We start from the raw sequence: 13,961 nt of genomic DNA, 5'->3' as shown, positions 1-13,961 counted from the left end.
AGCAACTACTATAGATTGCTTTAAGAAAAAGCTGAAAGCTTTTCTATAAGCACAGAATATAACTGGGTATAAAGGACTTTAGGTTAAAATAACAGAGACTGTTGATCCAGAGAACATTCGATTGCCTTATGGAATCAGGAAGGAATTTTTTCCCCTGTTGAAGCAAACTGTACCACGTTTTTTTTGCCTTCCTCTGGACCAACTATGTCTTACGAGGGTTTTATATCTGAGATATGTTTATTTCTCTAGTGGTTGAACTTGATGGACTTATGTCTTTTTTCAACCTAACCTACTACCCTGTTTCCCCGATGATAAGACACTGTCGTCCCATTCTAAAGCTTACCGGTATATACAGTAAGTGGTATTGCTCACAGCAAAAGAAACCTGTCTGTGTCTCACTTTTGGATGTTCTGGCCGTGAACAAACTCCTGCAGTCTCCGTTAGGGAGGGATGAGGGAAGCTGCCTGTGTTTCCTTGGGCGGAGTGACGTGCGCGCGCTGCAGTCCTGTCACTTCCTCTTCATGACGAGGCGCGGCACGCAGCCATGGAGGCAGACGGAGACAGAGGAACCACACGGAGTCACCCACCGTACCACCCGATTCGGGTAAGCGCAGGTATCGGTGGGTGGCTTAATTGCGGGGGGTGCCTTATTTTACATTTTTTTCTAAAAAGGGGGGGCTGTCTTATTTGATGGCCCTGCCTTATCATCGGGGAAACACGGTATGTAACTATGTAACTATGTAAGGTGGTGGAAGCAGACATACCTCTATTTGCAAGACATATCAAGAACTCTAGAGATATCAGGGCAGAACCAGCTTTTATCCCCAGGAAAGAATGACTACCTGAGGTGCCAAGCTTGTACAGGAGATACAATAAAGAAAAAGCCATCAGATGAACTAAAGTGGACTGCATCAGTACTGTATGCCTTCAAATATTGTAATCCACTTATTAAATTGCAATGGTAGGGGTGTGATTCTGAGATGACTGCATTAGATTTTTCACCTACATTTTAAGTGTTTTAAAAGCCCTGATATCTGTCATAAACATTATATTCAGAAATTATTTTAATATAATAATAATAATAATAATAATAATAAATAAAGATTAATAATAATAAAGATTATTTATAATTTAAAATATAAAAATCCAACATATTTATGTACAATAAATAGAAATGCCTTAAACCTTTAATATCTGAAAGCCTTATTGCAAAAAAAATTATGTCAGTTCAAGGACAGGTAATTTATCTATACTTTACTTTCTTCTTTGTAATATATAAGGCACTGTCCTAAAAGGTAGACATAGAGGGTTAGTTGTTAGAAAACCATGATAACAAATAATACATTTGGTGGGCCTTTACTACCATGTAATGTAAAAAAAAAAAAAACTTGGTAAAATTGATGTTTTCATTTCAGGATAGGCTCAGCTAGAAAAGAGAAACAATGGGTAAATTTGTTGAGCAGCAGCTCTGGTCCTCTTCCCTCCAATACTGCAAAATGAATGTAACTGAACGTAATGTATGCAGGCTCAGCAGCAGTCAAATGACATAAATTAGTCCTACTGGATTGTGCTGTCATGTAATTAAAGTACTCAAAAGGGTTGGCATGGCTGGCTGGCTGGCCTAAAGTGGACCTATCATCATATTTTTCACAATATATAAAAGGGTGGCTGTTAAAAAAGTGCCAATCTCATTGCTCATTATTGGAAATAAACTGCCAATTGTGAGGGTTTGTACTTTTGACTGATCTCCCACTTACCATCTCAGATAGTCTGTCAGCTTTCCAACTGAGCATCTCAGAGAGCAACAGTTTAAACCTTAGTGTTTACACTCATTGAAACTTTGTTTTATTCACCATGCACCAGTTAGATCAGGACAAGTTCAGAAACAAGTATAAGATATAAAGATATAAACTTTCAAACTCTTTTGATCTTGAGCCCATGGCAAGCCAGATTCAATAAATGGACAACATTAGTACAACATTTTGTACACAGAATAGAATTTTTTTTTAAATGTATAATGTATGTTCATTAAAATTGCATAGTGTATGTCCAAAATTTTAAAGATTTTGGATACAGGTCTACAATCTTTTTGCTCTGTTTTACACAACTATCTCCCTAAAAATGGAAAGGCTTGTTTCACAGACCAATTCTCTTTTTTTTTGTAAACATGCTTGCAAACTGGTCTCTTTCATCTTCTAGAGTGCTAAGCAAACTACAGCCCAGGCTGAGGTGACGCAGTAAGTAATTAGTACTCTAGAATTGGAGATAATGACAGCTAGACTAAATGACCCCCTTACACTTTTTTAATCTAACCCCCATGGCTTCAGCACTACCCTACACCCTCAACAGATCAAAAAATTTTGACTATATAGCCTCTGTGGCCCCGCCATGAGATTTGTGTTGTCATGACTACACTAAGCCCCACTGCTTAACCCCCCCCCCCCACACACACACACACACACACCTTTTTTCCTCCCTTTACCCCCTTAACCCTCACTATATTTTTCTTCCTGCTATCCTTTTTTTGATCCTTCCTCTTGACTATTGTGGCTATTTGAAAAATTATTGTTATGCTTAAGGGGCATTTCAGACTTGTGGCTCAACCACGGTCCCAAAGTATCTTATTAAACTGAATAGGGGAAGTTATGAAGCATTTTGTACATGTGTTTGTATGTGGCTGTGATTGTGGTGGATTGCGGAGCAGTTCTTGGAAGCAACGAGTCGCTCCTGGCTGCATGGTTGCTTTTTGTCCTCTGAAGTATTACACCAAAACCACACACCTCACCTAATTGCACAAAAAAAATATTGTCAAACACTGGTTGACAGCATAGTGAATAAGGAAACCTGGAAGCTGCTAATGGTGCAGTTTTTGACAGCAAGTCCAGAACTGCTGCTGTAGTTTTTGACAGCAAGGGCTCCCAAGGTTCTAGTTGGCCTATATTAGTGTGATCTCTTGCTAATGGTTTTCTTATTTATTTCCTATTGTATCAATCAATAACTTAAATTTTAAACTTTATTTTATGTGTTTTTTTTTTTTTTTGTTCTTGGTACATTTTTGAAAATCAACACATTTATTTATTAAAATAAAATTATAAAATAAAAATTTAATTTATTAAATAAATTACACACTGAAGGGTTGATATGCAGAGACTGGAGGGTTTAATTACCTGGCAAATGGTAAAACTACCAGATTACGTGTACATTGTGACATCCAATAAACAAAGATTGGTGACTGAAAAGACTACAGACGAACAAAAAATGATAAGCGGTTCTAGAGTAAAAAGTTAAATAAAGTGGAATTATCACCATTTTTTTAATTTTCTTTTCCATTCTATCACCATTTATTCATATAGTTTAAACATCTTCAAAAACTCAAAACAGGAAAAAAATGCTGTAAAGGTTTAAAATGTGTTAACTGGAATTAAATCTTAAATGATTAAATTAACTAAATGCCCATCTAATGATCTCATGACAAACTTTTATTAAAAAAAAAGTGGTACTTTTCAATATGAATATCTTTCCTTCAGCCACCTTACTCATCTGAATCATGGGACAGTATTTCCGCTTGTGGACCCTTGCTTGTGAATTAGTCTTCCAGCAACTGTATGTAGCAAGCAGAACAGAAATTGCCCTTACATCTTTCTAAGGCTGAGTTCAGTGTAGTGCTTTTTACAGCAGTTTAACTGTCCTTAACTACTTGCAAAAAAGCCTAGCAGTGATAGCCTTTTACCACAATAAAATACCTCTAGACTAAACTTGGTCTAAAAGTATCCACATATTTTTACTCTGTATCTTTACTCTGTTCCAGCATTTTAACATTTTTAAATTTATTGTAAAACCCCTGAACATGGTAATGTCACCAAAATTATTGGGGTGGGGAATCAGAGGGGGCTTTTAGAGGTGATTTATTTTAGGTATAGGGGACAAAAAATCTGATTTTTACCTTTTATGGATAGGAGAGATAACACATACACCCATTTTCCAACCAAGTTGGTTCCAAGACTAATAAAGGATTTAGTTTTAAAAAATAAATTCACCCTACACCATGCTTGGTGAAATTTTTTTAATCTAAAAAAATTATTAACTCCTGCAATCATGAATCATGTCATGATACTAATTACCAAATCTACTCTTAACTGCACAATGATAGGAGCTCACATCATCATTGTTTAGGTTCTTTCAGCCAATTACACAAGAAGGCAACTGAGGAAAGCTGTCCTTAGCTAATCCTTGCAATATTAGTTCAGCACAATTACAGGAATTCCGTCAACTGGGCTGAACTGTTGTCATTGCAGTGAAGGGCAGCCGACACTGTATTGATTATAGTGGGATGCTATTTGAACATCACTGGATCTGCCAGAGTATTCTTTAAAAAAGGGAGTAGTAAAATGGTTTATTCTGTGGTGGTGTCTTACTTTCTAGGAATTACTTAACCCATTATGAGAATAGGTAAGGGGTACTACATACCCCTGTACTAATTCCCCTAGGTAAAAGCATATATCTGGGGGTCCCTTTAACAAAGGTGGTTTCCGGATTCCAAATTAGCTTCCCGCCCACAGACTCCCACCATACAGGGTTTTCAGAATGTGGAAGAATTAACAGGTAATGAAGCAGAATTACTGTGGGGCCTAGAAATAAATAAATTGCTACATTGATGCCTATGACAGACTGTCAATATCCATCTTGCCAATAGTTTTCTCCATTTTATTGTACATTGTATCGAAGTGGTACAGTGATCTAGTACACTGAATAAAAAGGACATGATAGACATACATTGGCCATAAAGGTTTGTTTACATTGATTTGAAATTGCACAGTAATGGCTAAATCAGTAGTAGCAAATGATGTATTACATAGGCTTAATGCACATTCATTTTACATTTTTATGTATTTATTTTTAATGTGTGGTCATCTTAAGGTGTTTATTTCTACCATTGTATTACACTTAATACCTCTGTGTACACTTTTGGCAAGTTAAATCCAGTGGTCTTCAGAAAGTGACATGGCAACCTCCCTAATAAATAAAGAATTTCCTATAAAAGGCTGCTTACGCATAGGATTTTTTTGTGGACTGAATAGTGTCAGCCCTGCCCAGTTATCCTTGTGTAAACAACTCCATCAAACTTTTGTTTTACCAAAGTGTAGGGACTAATGAACAATGTCAGAAGAAAAAGAAGTCAGAAGAAAGAGGCTGAACAGACATTTTGATATAGCTCAGGAAATATCCAGAGGACATCGGGTAACAATGTTTTACACTTTTAAGCAAAAAGCACCAAATTTATTATGTAACAGGCCAAAATAAAGCAAATTTAAAAAGATTATGTTTAATTATTTTATAAACAGTGTTATTTATATAAGACGTTACACATTATGTAAAGGATCATTCTTTTTCCCAGTGATCATTACTTTAAATGTTTTAGAAGCCAACAGTTTTCTTTCCTTGCTTTATGAGTATTTGCCTACTTTTCCCTGCTAATACTTCATGTAAGAAAAAAATGGATACATTTGAATTTTGCTGCAGATCTGACAAATACCTAGAGTTTTTATAAATTTTCAAATTCAGATCAGAAGAAAGAGGCTGAAAAGACTCTTTGATATAGTGTACAGAGGACACAGGGTATCCTCTGAAAGTCTAACAATGTATTACCTTTTTAAGCAAAAAGTGTTAAATTTTATATTTACCAGGTCAAAATGAAGTAAATTTGAAATAATCAAGTTTATCTATTTCATAAACAGTGATATTTATAATAATAATTCCCATGTTTCTACCAAGCATATATCAATGTTTAACTTTTATATTCCTACAGACAAAGTACAGTTACCTACATTATATATCTGTCCTAATCTAAATTAAAACTAGAAGAATAGAGACGGAACCTTACTGGATCATGAATAGCATTTTTTTAATGGCAAAGTGAGAGTACTAGTGTTTTGAATGTACATTTTTTTTCTAAACCATTGTTTCTCCACAGGTTGCTAGGGATGCTTGGCATATTGGCCCCTCACCTGATGCTGCTGCAATAGACCCTTTCATTGTTTTCTCTGATAAGTTAACATTGCAGATCAGACAACTACCTAAATGTTTTTTTTATAAATGATAATCAAATTCAGATCAGAAGAAAGAGGCTGAACACACTCTTTGATATAGCTCAGGAAGTGTGCAGAGGACACAGGGTAGCTATGAATGTCTAAAAATGTTTTACACTTTTAAGCAAAAAGCAATACATTTTATACTTCACAGGCCAAAATGAAGCAAATCTGAAACAATCACGTTTAGCTATTTTATAAACAGTGTTGTTTATATTAATAATTTACATGTTTCTACTAATAATAAATCAATGTTTTTTTAACTACTATATTATTTTTTATTTATATATTTAACTACTATAAAAATGGTAGATCTGACATCTACCTAGAGTTTTTATAAATAATATCAACTTCAGCAAATAAATAGTATATGTAATATAAAATGGCTCCTGATCCAGTATAATGATTTGCACTTTCTTATTATGTTATGTTATTTAAAGAAACTATACTTTTTTTAGTGACTACACCAGTGGCTACTTTGTAAGCTTCCTGAAAATGATATGAATAGCAGAAGCACCCAGGTTGAAAAGGAAATTTTCCTTTTTCTGTAAAACAGCAATAATTGGTATTGTACAATTTAAGGCTCTATGGTGGCAGGTGTTCTTGAAATATCTGTGACATTTTGGGCCTGATTTATTAAAGCTTTCCAAGACTGGAGAATATAATCTATCATGGGTGACTGTGTGATTCAACAGACCTGCAATGCATTTCATAAAATCATTTACTGTTATTTGACAAATGTTTTCAATCCTTGGCCAAATCCATTCCAGGTTTGTGAATCACCCATTTTACCCATGGTAGTCTATATTCCCCAGTCTTGGAGAGCTTTATTAAATCAAGCCTTTTTTGAGCAGTTTACTATGTTTTCTACAAGACCATTATCCCTTAAGGCTAAGTTCATCAGTACTAGGGTACCGAGTTCCACAAGCAGTTGATGTATTCCCAAAAAGGGACTTAAGCAATCTTCATAATGTGAGTACAGATATTCAAAATCTTTCTAATCACATAAAATATTCACCTTCATTTAAACTACTAAACTTTTACTTTAGGTTCTAGTGTGGTGTTTTTTTTTACATTTCTTTTTCTCTTTTTCTTGTGAGTCTCCCCAGACATTATGCATTACATTGTTACTTTGTATTCCATAAATAATGAATGTTTAGGTAAGCCTAATTCCGTTTACTGACAGTTTGAACCAGGTCAATATTAAAAAATATCCCTATTTATTGTACAGCGCTGCGTAATATGTTGGCGCTATATAAATCCTGTTTAATAATAATAATAATAATAATTTTCTGTCACAACAGGCAATATGTTATTAGACAACTTTTAAGCACAACCTGTTCATTTCATTATAAGTATTAAGGCTAATCACTAAACAAGCAGCTAAATACACAGTTAGGGAACAAACTTAATGTATATAAATAATATTTTACTCAAAATTCTAAAGATTGCCAATAACAATCAGGTTTCTAACTCAAACAACCTGCCAAACACAGCAGCCAGAACTTCAATTACAGAAGCTTAAAAGGCCTAATTAAAAATGCTTTTTTGAAAACCTGCTAATCTGACATTAAAGCAGGAGTAGAACATTAAACAACTCATAATTTTACTCCAACCTTATGTCAGAATGTGCGTTTCGCACGGCTAGACTGGACCTCATTGCCTGCCCATCTCTTCTGCATGAGATAACAGTGATCTGATATGACTAACAAAAATCATGACAATCACATTAGCTGCAAACATTATTTTTTTAAAATATAAATATTAACCACCTTATTGGTGTTTTCTGTTCTGGCTGCAGTTTATCTATAAAAAAAGTAGCTAAAAAAATTGTCAGTATTCAGAGATAGAATGTCTCCTGTAGCAGTGGAGCCTCAAGAACAAAGCAGTTCTGACTTATTTTACCACGCATTGACTAGATTCAAGTGTATGTAACATGATTGGAGTGGGCAACTTGCTCAGCTGATAATTTTAAGGTGTCTCATATTTGTAATGATGTATTGCACAAACAGATAAGGGGGTCACAGTATACAAATGTATATTTATTTGTGTGTATGAAGATTGGTGTTTGTATTATTTATTATGTATTTATTTGTAGTAATGTCAAAATGTCATGTGCAAATTACTATTTTAAGTGTGTAAGTGTTCATGTGCACAGTAAATTTTTTGTGTCCATGTTGTTACTATTGCTTGCAGAAAGTGTTAACACCAGATCCTACTAAAAACTGATGCAGTACCATGCAGGCTTTAAAACATGCTGCCATGCATTTGAGACATATTACCATGTATGTGAAAACACTTTAATCAACCTGGTATAATTGTAAATTTGTAGACACCTAAAACTGCAACATTCAGTATTTCTACTGCCTAAACAGACCTGACTGATAGTGTTGGTGTTCAAATTCGGGTGGGCCTTATATTTGACCCGAATATGGCTGTTCGAATTCGGATAGACCCGACCCGAAAAACACCGGATTCGACTGCAAAAATTCAGGAAAAAAAAAGTTTGAAAATAAAATAAAAATTAATCCTAAATGAATTTAATTAGTATGTGTTTTTATTTTAACAATTTTTTAAAATTTTTTACAGGTTATCCGACAATGACATTATGAATCATAATGTCATTGTGGGATCCCCGGACCGTGGGAACTTTGGGGTTACAGCTAATTGGAAGCACGTGCCTTCAGTTAGCTGTAACCTGAGGCGATACCAGGGCAATAGAGGTTCAATGGGGATATGTATCTCCATTCATCACCTCTACTGCTCTGTGATTGGCTGGGGAGAGGAAAATATATATACACACATATACACTAAGAGTACCTGTGCCATAAATATTAAAGGGGACCTTTCACATGAACAATAAAGGGGACCTGTCACATAAATAATAAAGGGGACCTATCACATGAATAATAAAGGGGACCTGTCACATGAATAATAAAGGGGATCTGTCACATGAATATTAAAGGGGATCTGTCACATGAATAATAAAGGGGCTGTCACATGAATATTAAAGGGGATCTGTCACATGAATAATAAAGGGGACCTGTCACATGAATAATAAAGGGGATCTGTCACATGAATATTAAAGAGCACCTGTCACATGAATATTAAAGAGCACCTGTCAAATGAATAATAAAGGGGACCTGTCACATAAAGATAAAGCTCAAAAACGTGCCTGAAGGAAACGTCCTGGTTTAGATTAGCCTATTGGAATGCATAGGGACTTCAAACATGGGCTTTAAAAGCCTCAGGTTAAACGCTGGGGAAACAGTCCGTGTAGACTAAAGCTGCGTACACACTTCTAATAATTATCGTTAGAAACGACCGACGAACAACCAATTGGCTACAAATCGTTCTAAAAAAAAGTGACCAACGACACCGTTGAACGTTGATTGTCATTGGAAATGAACGACCGCCACGATGGATCTGATTGGCCGACGATCGTTCACTATCTATCGTGTGTACGGTCGTTCAGTGATCGGGCATTTTTCTGCGGTACACTGTTGGTGGATTATATTTGAATGATCGTATTGTTACAGCATGTACAGAATTGTGCAGAATATGATTGTTCAAGTATAATCGTGCATAATCGTTGATCGGTCGTAATCGTTCGTTTTCGTTCGCTCTTTAATATTCATGTGAAGTACAGGGGTATGTAATAGTGTTATATATATTTTTATGTATCTTTTTATAATGTATCTATTTATTGTATCCTTTTATATTTGTATCTTTTTAATATGTATCTTTTTATATATCCTTTTATAATGTATCTTTGTACATGTGTTTGGAGGCTGTAGAAGCTCTACACAGTCCTGAAAAAAAACCCAAAATGTTCCCCCACTGACTTTAATGGTGTCCGAATTTGACATTCGACCACCCGAATAATTTTTCTCTAGTCAAGCGAATAGCTGACGAATCGAATAGTGAGCTATTCGACCAACACTGCTGACTGATAAAAATGGGTTTTTAAATATATTGTGCACTTTTTCTGCATTACAAAATGAAGCCACTGCATTAATTCACATTTGCCGTAAACGTGCCCTAAATATTGCTGGGACCTACACACACAGATTTCCAACATGCAATTTATGTAATTTGGCAATAGCTTGTTTACAATGAGGGGGCAAAAAACACTGCTTAACTATAAAATCCTGTATTTAATCTACCCTTTATTATGAAGATTTATAAAGTGTAGGGCTACTCACTGTAGCCACGACATATCTCATAGGAAAAAAGTATTTAAAACCATCTGACTAGAATGAGTTTAATCAGAAAAGCTAACAATATTTGTGTCTATTCAAGGGGATAAATTGAAGGACTGATTGAAGGACATGACTGCTACTGACAAAGCTAACACAGTGCAAGGGATCCTCCCAGGAAAGTATACCCCAGGATTTTCTTGTGTCAGCCATTCAAAATGGAAAGAGTAGCTGAAGGTCTAACTGAGGTTTGTCTTGTTTAGACTAATTGACAACTCTATTACCATAACTAGGAGTTCAAAATACAAATGGTTGCTTTCAACTTGTGGTTTGGTAAAGAAAATTATCCTTAAACTTTAAGTAAACCCAAAAACCATAATGCATGCTTTTAAGAAAATTAAACATTTTAAGAAACTATAGAGTAAAAACGTACAAGTCTTAAAATCATGTTTTGTTCCACAACTTTGTCAGCCATTACCCTATATACAGCATATTTTTATTAGAAACATTATTCTAACACACATTAATAATTTATATGTCATGTAATGTTTTATATTAAATAATGTATGGGTGTGTTTTGTTCCTATGCATTTGTTTTATGCAAGGAACATTTAAAGAAAGCATATACACATATACCAATCTTAACATTTTGTCCATGTCAAGATTTATGAATATATTTCCACTATGTTAATTCCTAATTTACAAGAATTCACAAATAAACATAACTGTAGTACAATAGTAAGGTATGCTTGACATACTCACAGCTCTAAGGCACATAGTAGCCAATATACATAGATCACAGAAAATGACATAGAACATTTGATGATCACTCCATGTGATCCATGCACTGTACAAAGAAAAGTGACATAAAAGTTTAATTTAGAACATGTAGTTTATATTTTAATGCCAAAAGCATTGTTGACCACATGTTCATAAGTGGATTCCATGTTCACTAAATAAAATATAGGAAATGTCAGGGGTTAATGCAGTCACGCAAACAATGAGAAACATTCACGCACATGCAGACAGATCTCTGTTATTTTATATTTTGTAAATAGACATGTTTGGCGAGTGGGAATGACAGGTTAATTATTATTTATTTTAACACTGTATCATCATAAAGAAAACTGGTAAAAATGAAAAAAATCTATTTCAAATATCTACATGTAAAATTGTAGGCAGTGAAAAAGCACATTTTTGACAAAGAGTGTAGAATGATGGTATTTGTCAGAAATTACTGAATGCTTTGTTTAGTTACCACACACAAATTCACATATCAGACCATACAATACTGCTAAATAGCATTTCAGTCTTTGTTGGTGTTGTAACATGTTAAAACCTACTGGGCAAAAAAAAAAACAAAAACAAATATTTCCTTGCAATACTTTCCTTTTTTGAAAAATTTGGAACTGAAGCAATATCTAGGATCACTGATAAAGAAACACTGTTGCATTGGTGTAATATACACAATGCACTCTTTTTGTCTTAATGTACATCAAATACTTTACAACAAAGCAGTAACAAAAAGCAAGAAATATCCTGCAGTAGAGAGGAACCATAAATACAGCTTAAAGCCTAATTCACAATGAGGATAGTAAACAAAATGTGAACTGTTCCCCATAGGCTGTGTTAACTTTCATTCTTGTGCTTCATGTTTTACCTATGCTACGTTTTACCACCATCTAACCTTATTCGCCGTATGCTTGTGTTTATTTGTTCTCTCAGTTATCAATCAATAAACTCTGGGTTGATAATAGGGCTGTATCCCAAGCTTCACCACTCATTACGTGATGTTATGTAGTTTTGCAGCTACCTTCTATTTTATAAAGTCACAGGTACTTTCCTTTTAAAAATTTGAATTTACCTGTTATTTATTAACATTAGCCTATCTTAAATAAAATTTTCTAAGTAATATTAGTTTCCAGTACATTAGCCTTCTAAAACACCATAACCAATTTCCACAACAGTAATTAGGGTCTTTCTAAGGAACAGGCTTGATAAACTAAATTTTGCAAGGAAAAATGTCTTGAGTCAGGCATGCACATGCACAGATTCCTGGATCTACATCTCAAACCCAGGAGTCTGGGGAGGCCGGATAGTGGCTTGTTTCATAGTTCAGTTCACTATAGGGGCGAGCTGCAGAATAAAAGTCAACATAGTTTCCAGTTGACTTTAATCCAAGATGCATATTGTACTCTGCTGCAGGAGGGCGGTGATGCACCTGATCCTCAAAAAATGATTCTTCATAATTTCTTGTTGAGTTCTGAAAAGGTTGATAGGCTTCATGGTCTTTTCTACTCGATTCTTGAGGAACTGGCTGTGTAGAAATCTAAATATAAAAATTTAAAATGAAAGAAATTTAAATTTAAATTTAAAAAGTATATTAATTTATTCAGACAAATAACTTTTGCAAACAGCAATGAAAATCATCCGTTTTTCTGCAACTGTATATTGAGAGCCAGCAAAACAGGAAATTTAAAAACAAGAAGAAAGAAAAAAAGCTATCACAAATTAAAAGAAAAGTCTTACTTACATTTATGTTTTTATTTAAAAAAAAAACTAATCTGGCCCTGTTGTAATGGTATTCTCTAATATAAATATATGAATGTTTCCATGTCTGTTAGAAACTCAAATGTCTGACTTTTCTCCTGAAGCCAAGGAAGCTATTAATAACCATATTTCAAATTTAATATATTTTCTCATTAAAATTAAGCCTTCCTAAATTAAAAATAAATGGTAGGATGTAACTGAACTATATGTTTGGTAAATACTGTTTATTCTTTATACAGTACAGTTCAAACAGATAACAATTTCCAGATCTTTTTGTTCCAGTCTTTCCAGTCTTTTTTTGCTGCTATCAAATTTGTACAGATGCCAGGATCTCCATTGCTTCCCCCTCCCTTTTATCTTTACCACTACTTCATATCATTGCTTCAATGCCAACCTTGTTGTTTATAAAAGTAACAGTAGAACTGCTGATACAGGCATAAAAAAGATCAAAAATGTACCAGTCAGTTTTATAGTCAATATCAATAAATCTATATCACAGTGATTGGTGATTAATCAATTTTTATGGATTCTAATGTTTATTTCTTTTTTAATTTTTTTTTCACAACTGACTCATGCATGCCCTGCCTGGAGGATTGTCATGAGGCAACAGAAAAAAGACAGGTATGATACACTACATATGAACATGTGTTTTCATATCCAGCCAGCAATCTAATAAACAGAACAGAGAGCAGCAGTGATACACAAATAACAAAAAACCTATAGCAGTCAGATCAACTTTTACTTATTTGTTTGTTGATATGATTTGTTTGTTATTGATATGTTGTGGCTTTGAGTTACTGCAGGAAGACGAATTTTGTGCTGGCATAAAAATTAGATCTTTAGTAGGAAGCTAAAATCCATGAAAGGTATGTTATTATATCACATCAATCTACATAAACAACCCCAATGTAATTTCAGCAGTAAAACAGATTATGTTATACTTTATCATATCAGGCCTAGGCACCTATTGGTGGCAGTAAATACTATTGTTGTTGTTCGAATTTGGGTCGTCCTAATGTTCGACCGGAATATGATTGTTCGAATTTGGGTGGACCCGACCCGAATTTTGCTGGATTCGAAGCCTGGAATTCAACCCTCCCACAATGCCTAGGGACCTCCCCCATGA

The 13,961-nt window shown here is 34.5% G+C and overlaps 1 protein-coding gene across 1 annotated transcript in view; it reads right to left on the bottom strand.

Moving 5' to 3' along the window:
* Positions 1-4,683: 4,683 nt before the first annotated feature.
* CTNND2 (catenin delta 2) overlaps positions 4,684-13,961 on the bottom strand; it is a 538,472-nt gene continuing 529,194 nt past the window's right edge. The window contains exon 23 of the mRNA XM_072413368.1: positions 4,684-12,614. Within this exon, the coding sequence (XP_072269469.1) occupies positions 12,354-12,614 (261 nt within the window). The 3' untranslated portion in view covers positions 4,684-12,353. The remainder of the gene's footprint in view (positions 12,615-13,961) is intronic.

This window comes from Pyxicephalus adspersus, chromosome 5, assembly GCF_032062135.1.
Source record: "Pyxicephalus adspersus chromosome 5, UCB_Pads_2.0, whole genome shotgun sequence".
NCBI classification, from domain to species: domain Eukaryota; kingdom Metazoa; phylum Chordata; class Amphibia; order Anura; family Pyxicephalidae; genus Pyxicephalus; species Pyxicephalus adspersus.
Note: the sequence above shows the minus strand (reverse complement) of the source record. Positions and strands in the feature narration are given on the sequence as shown.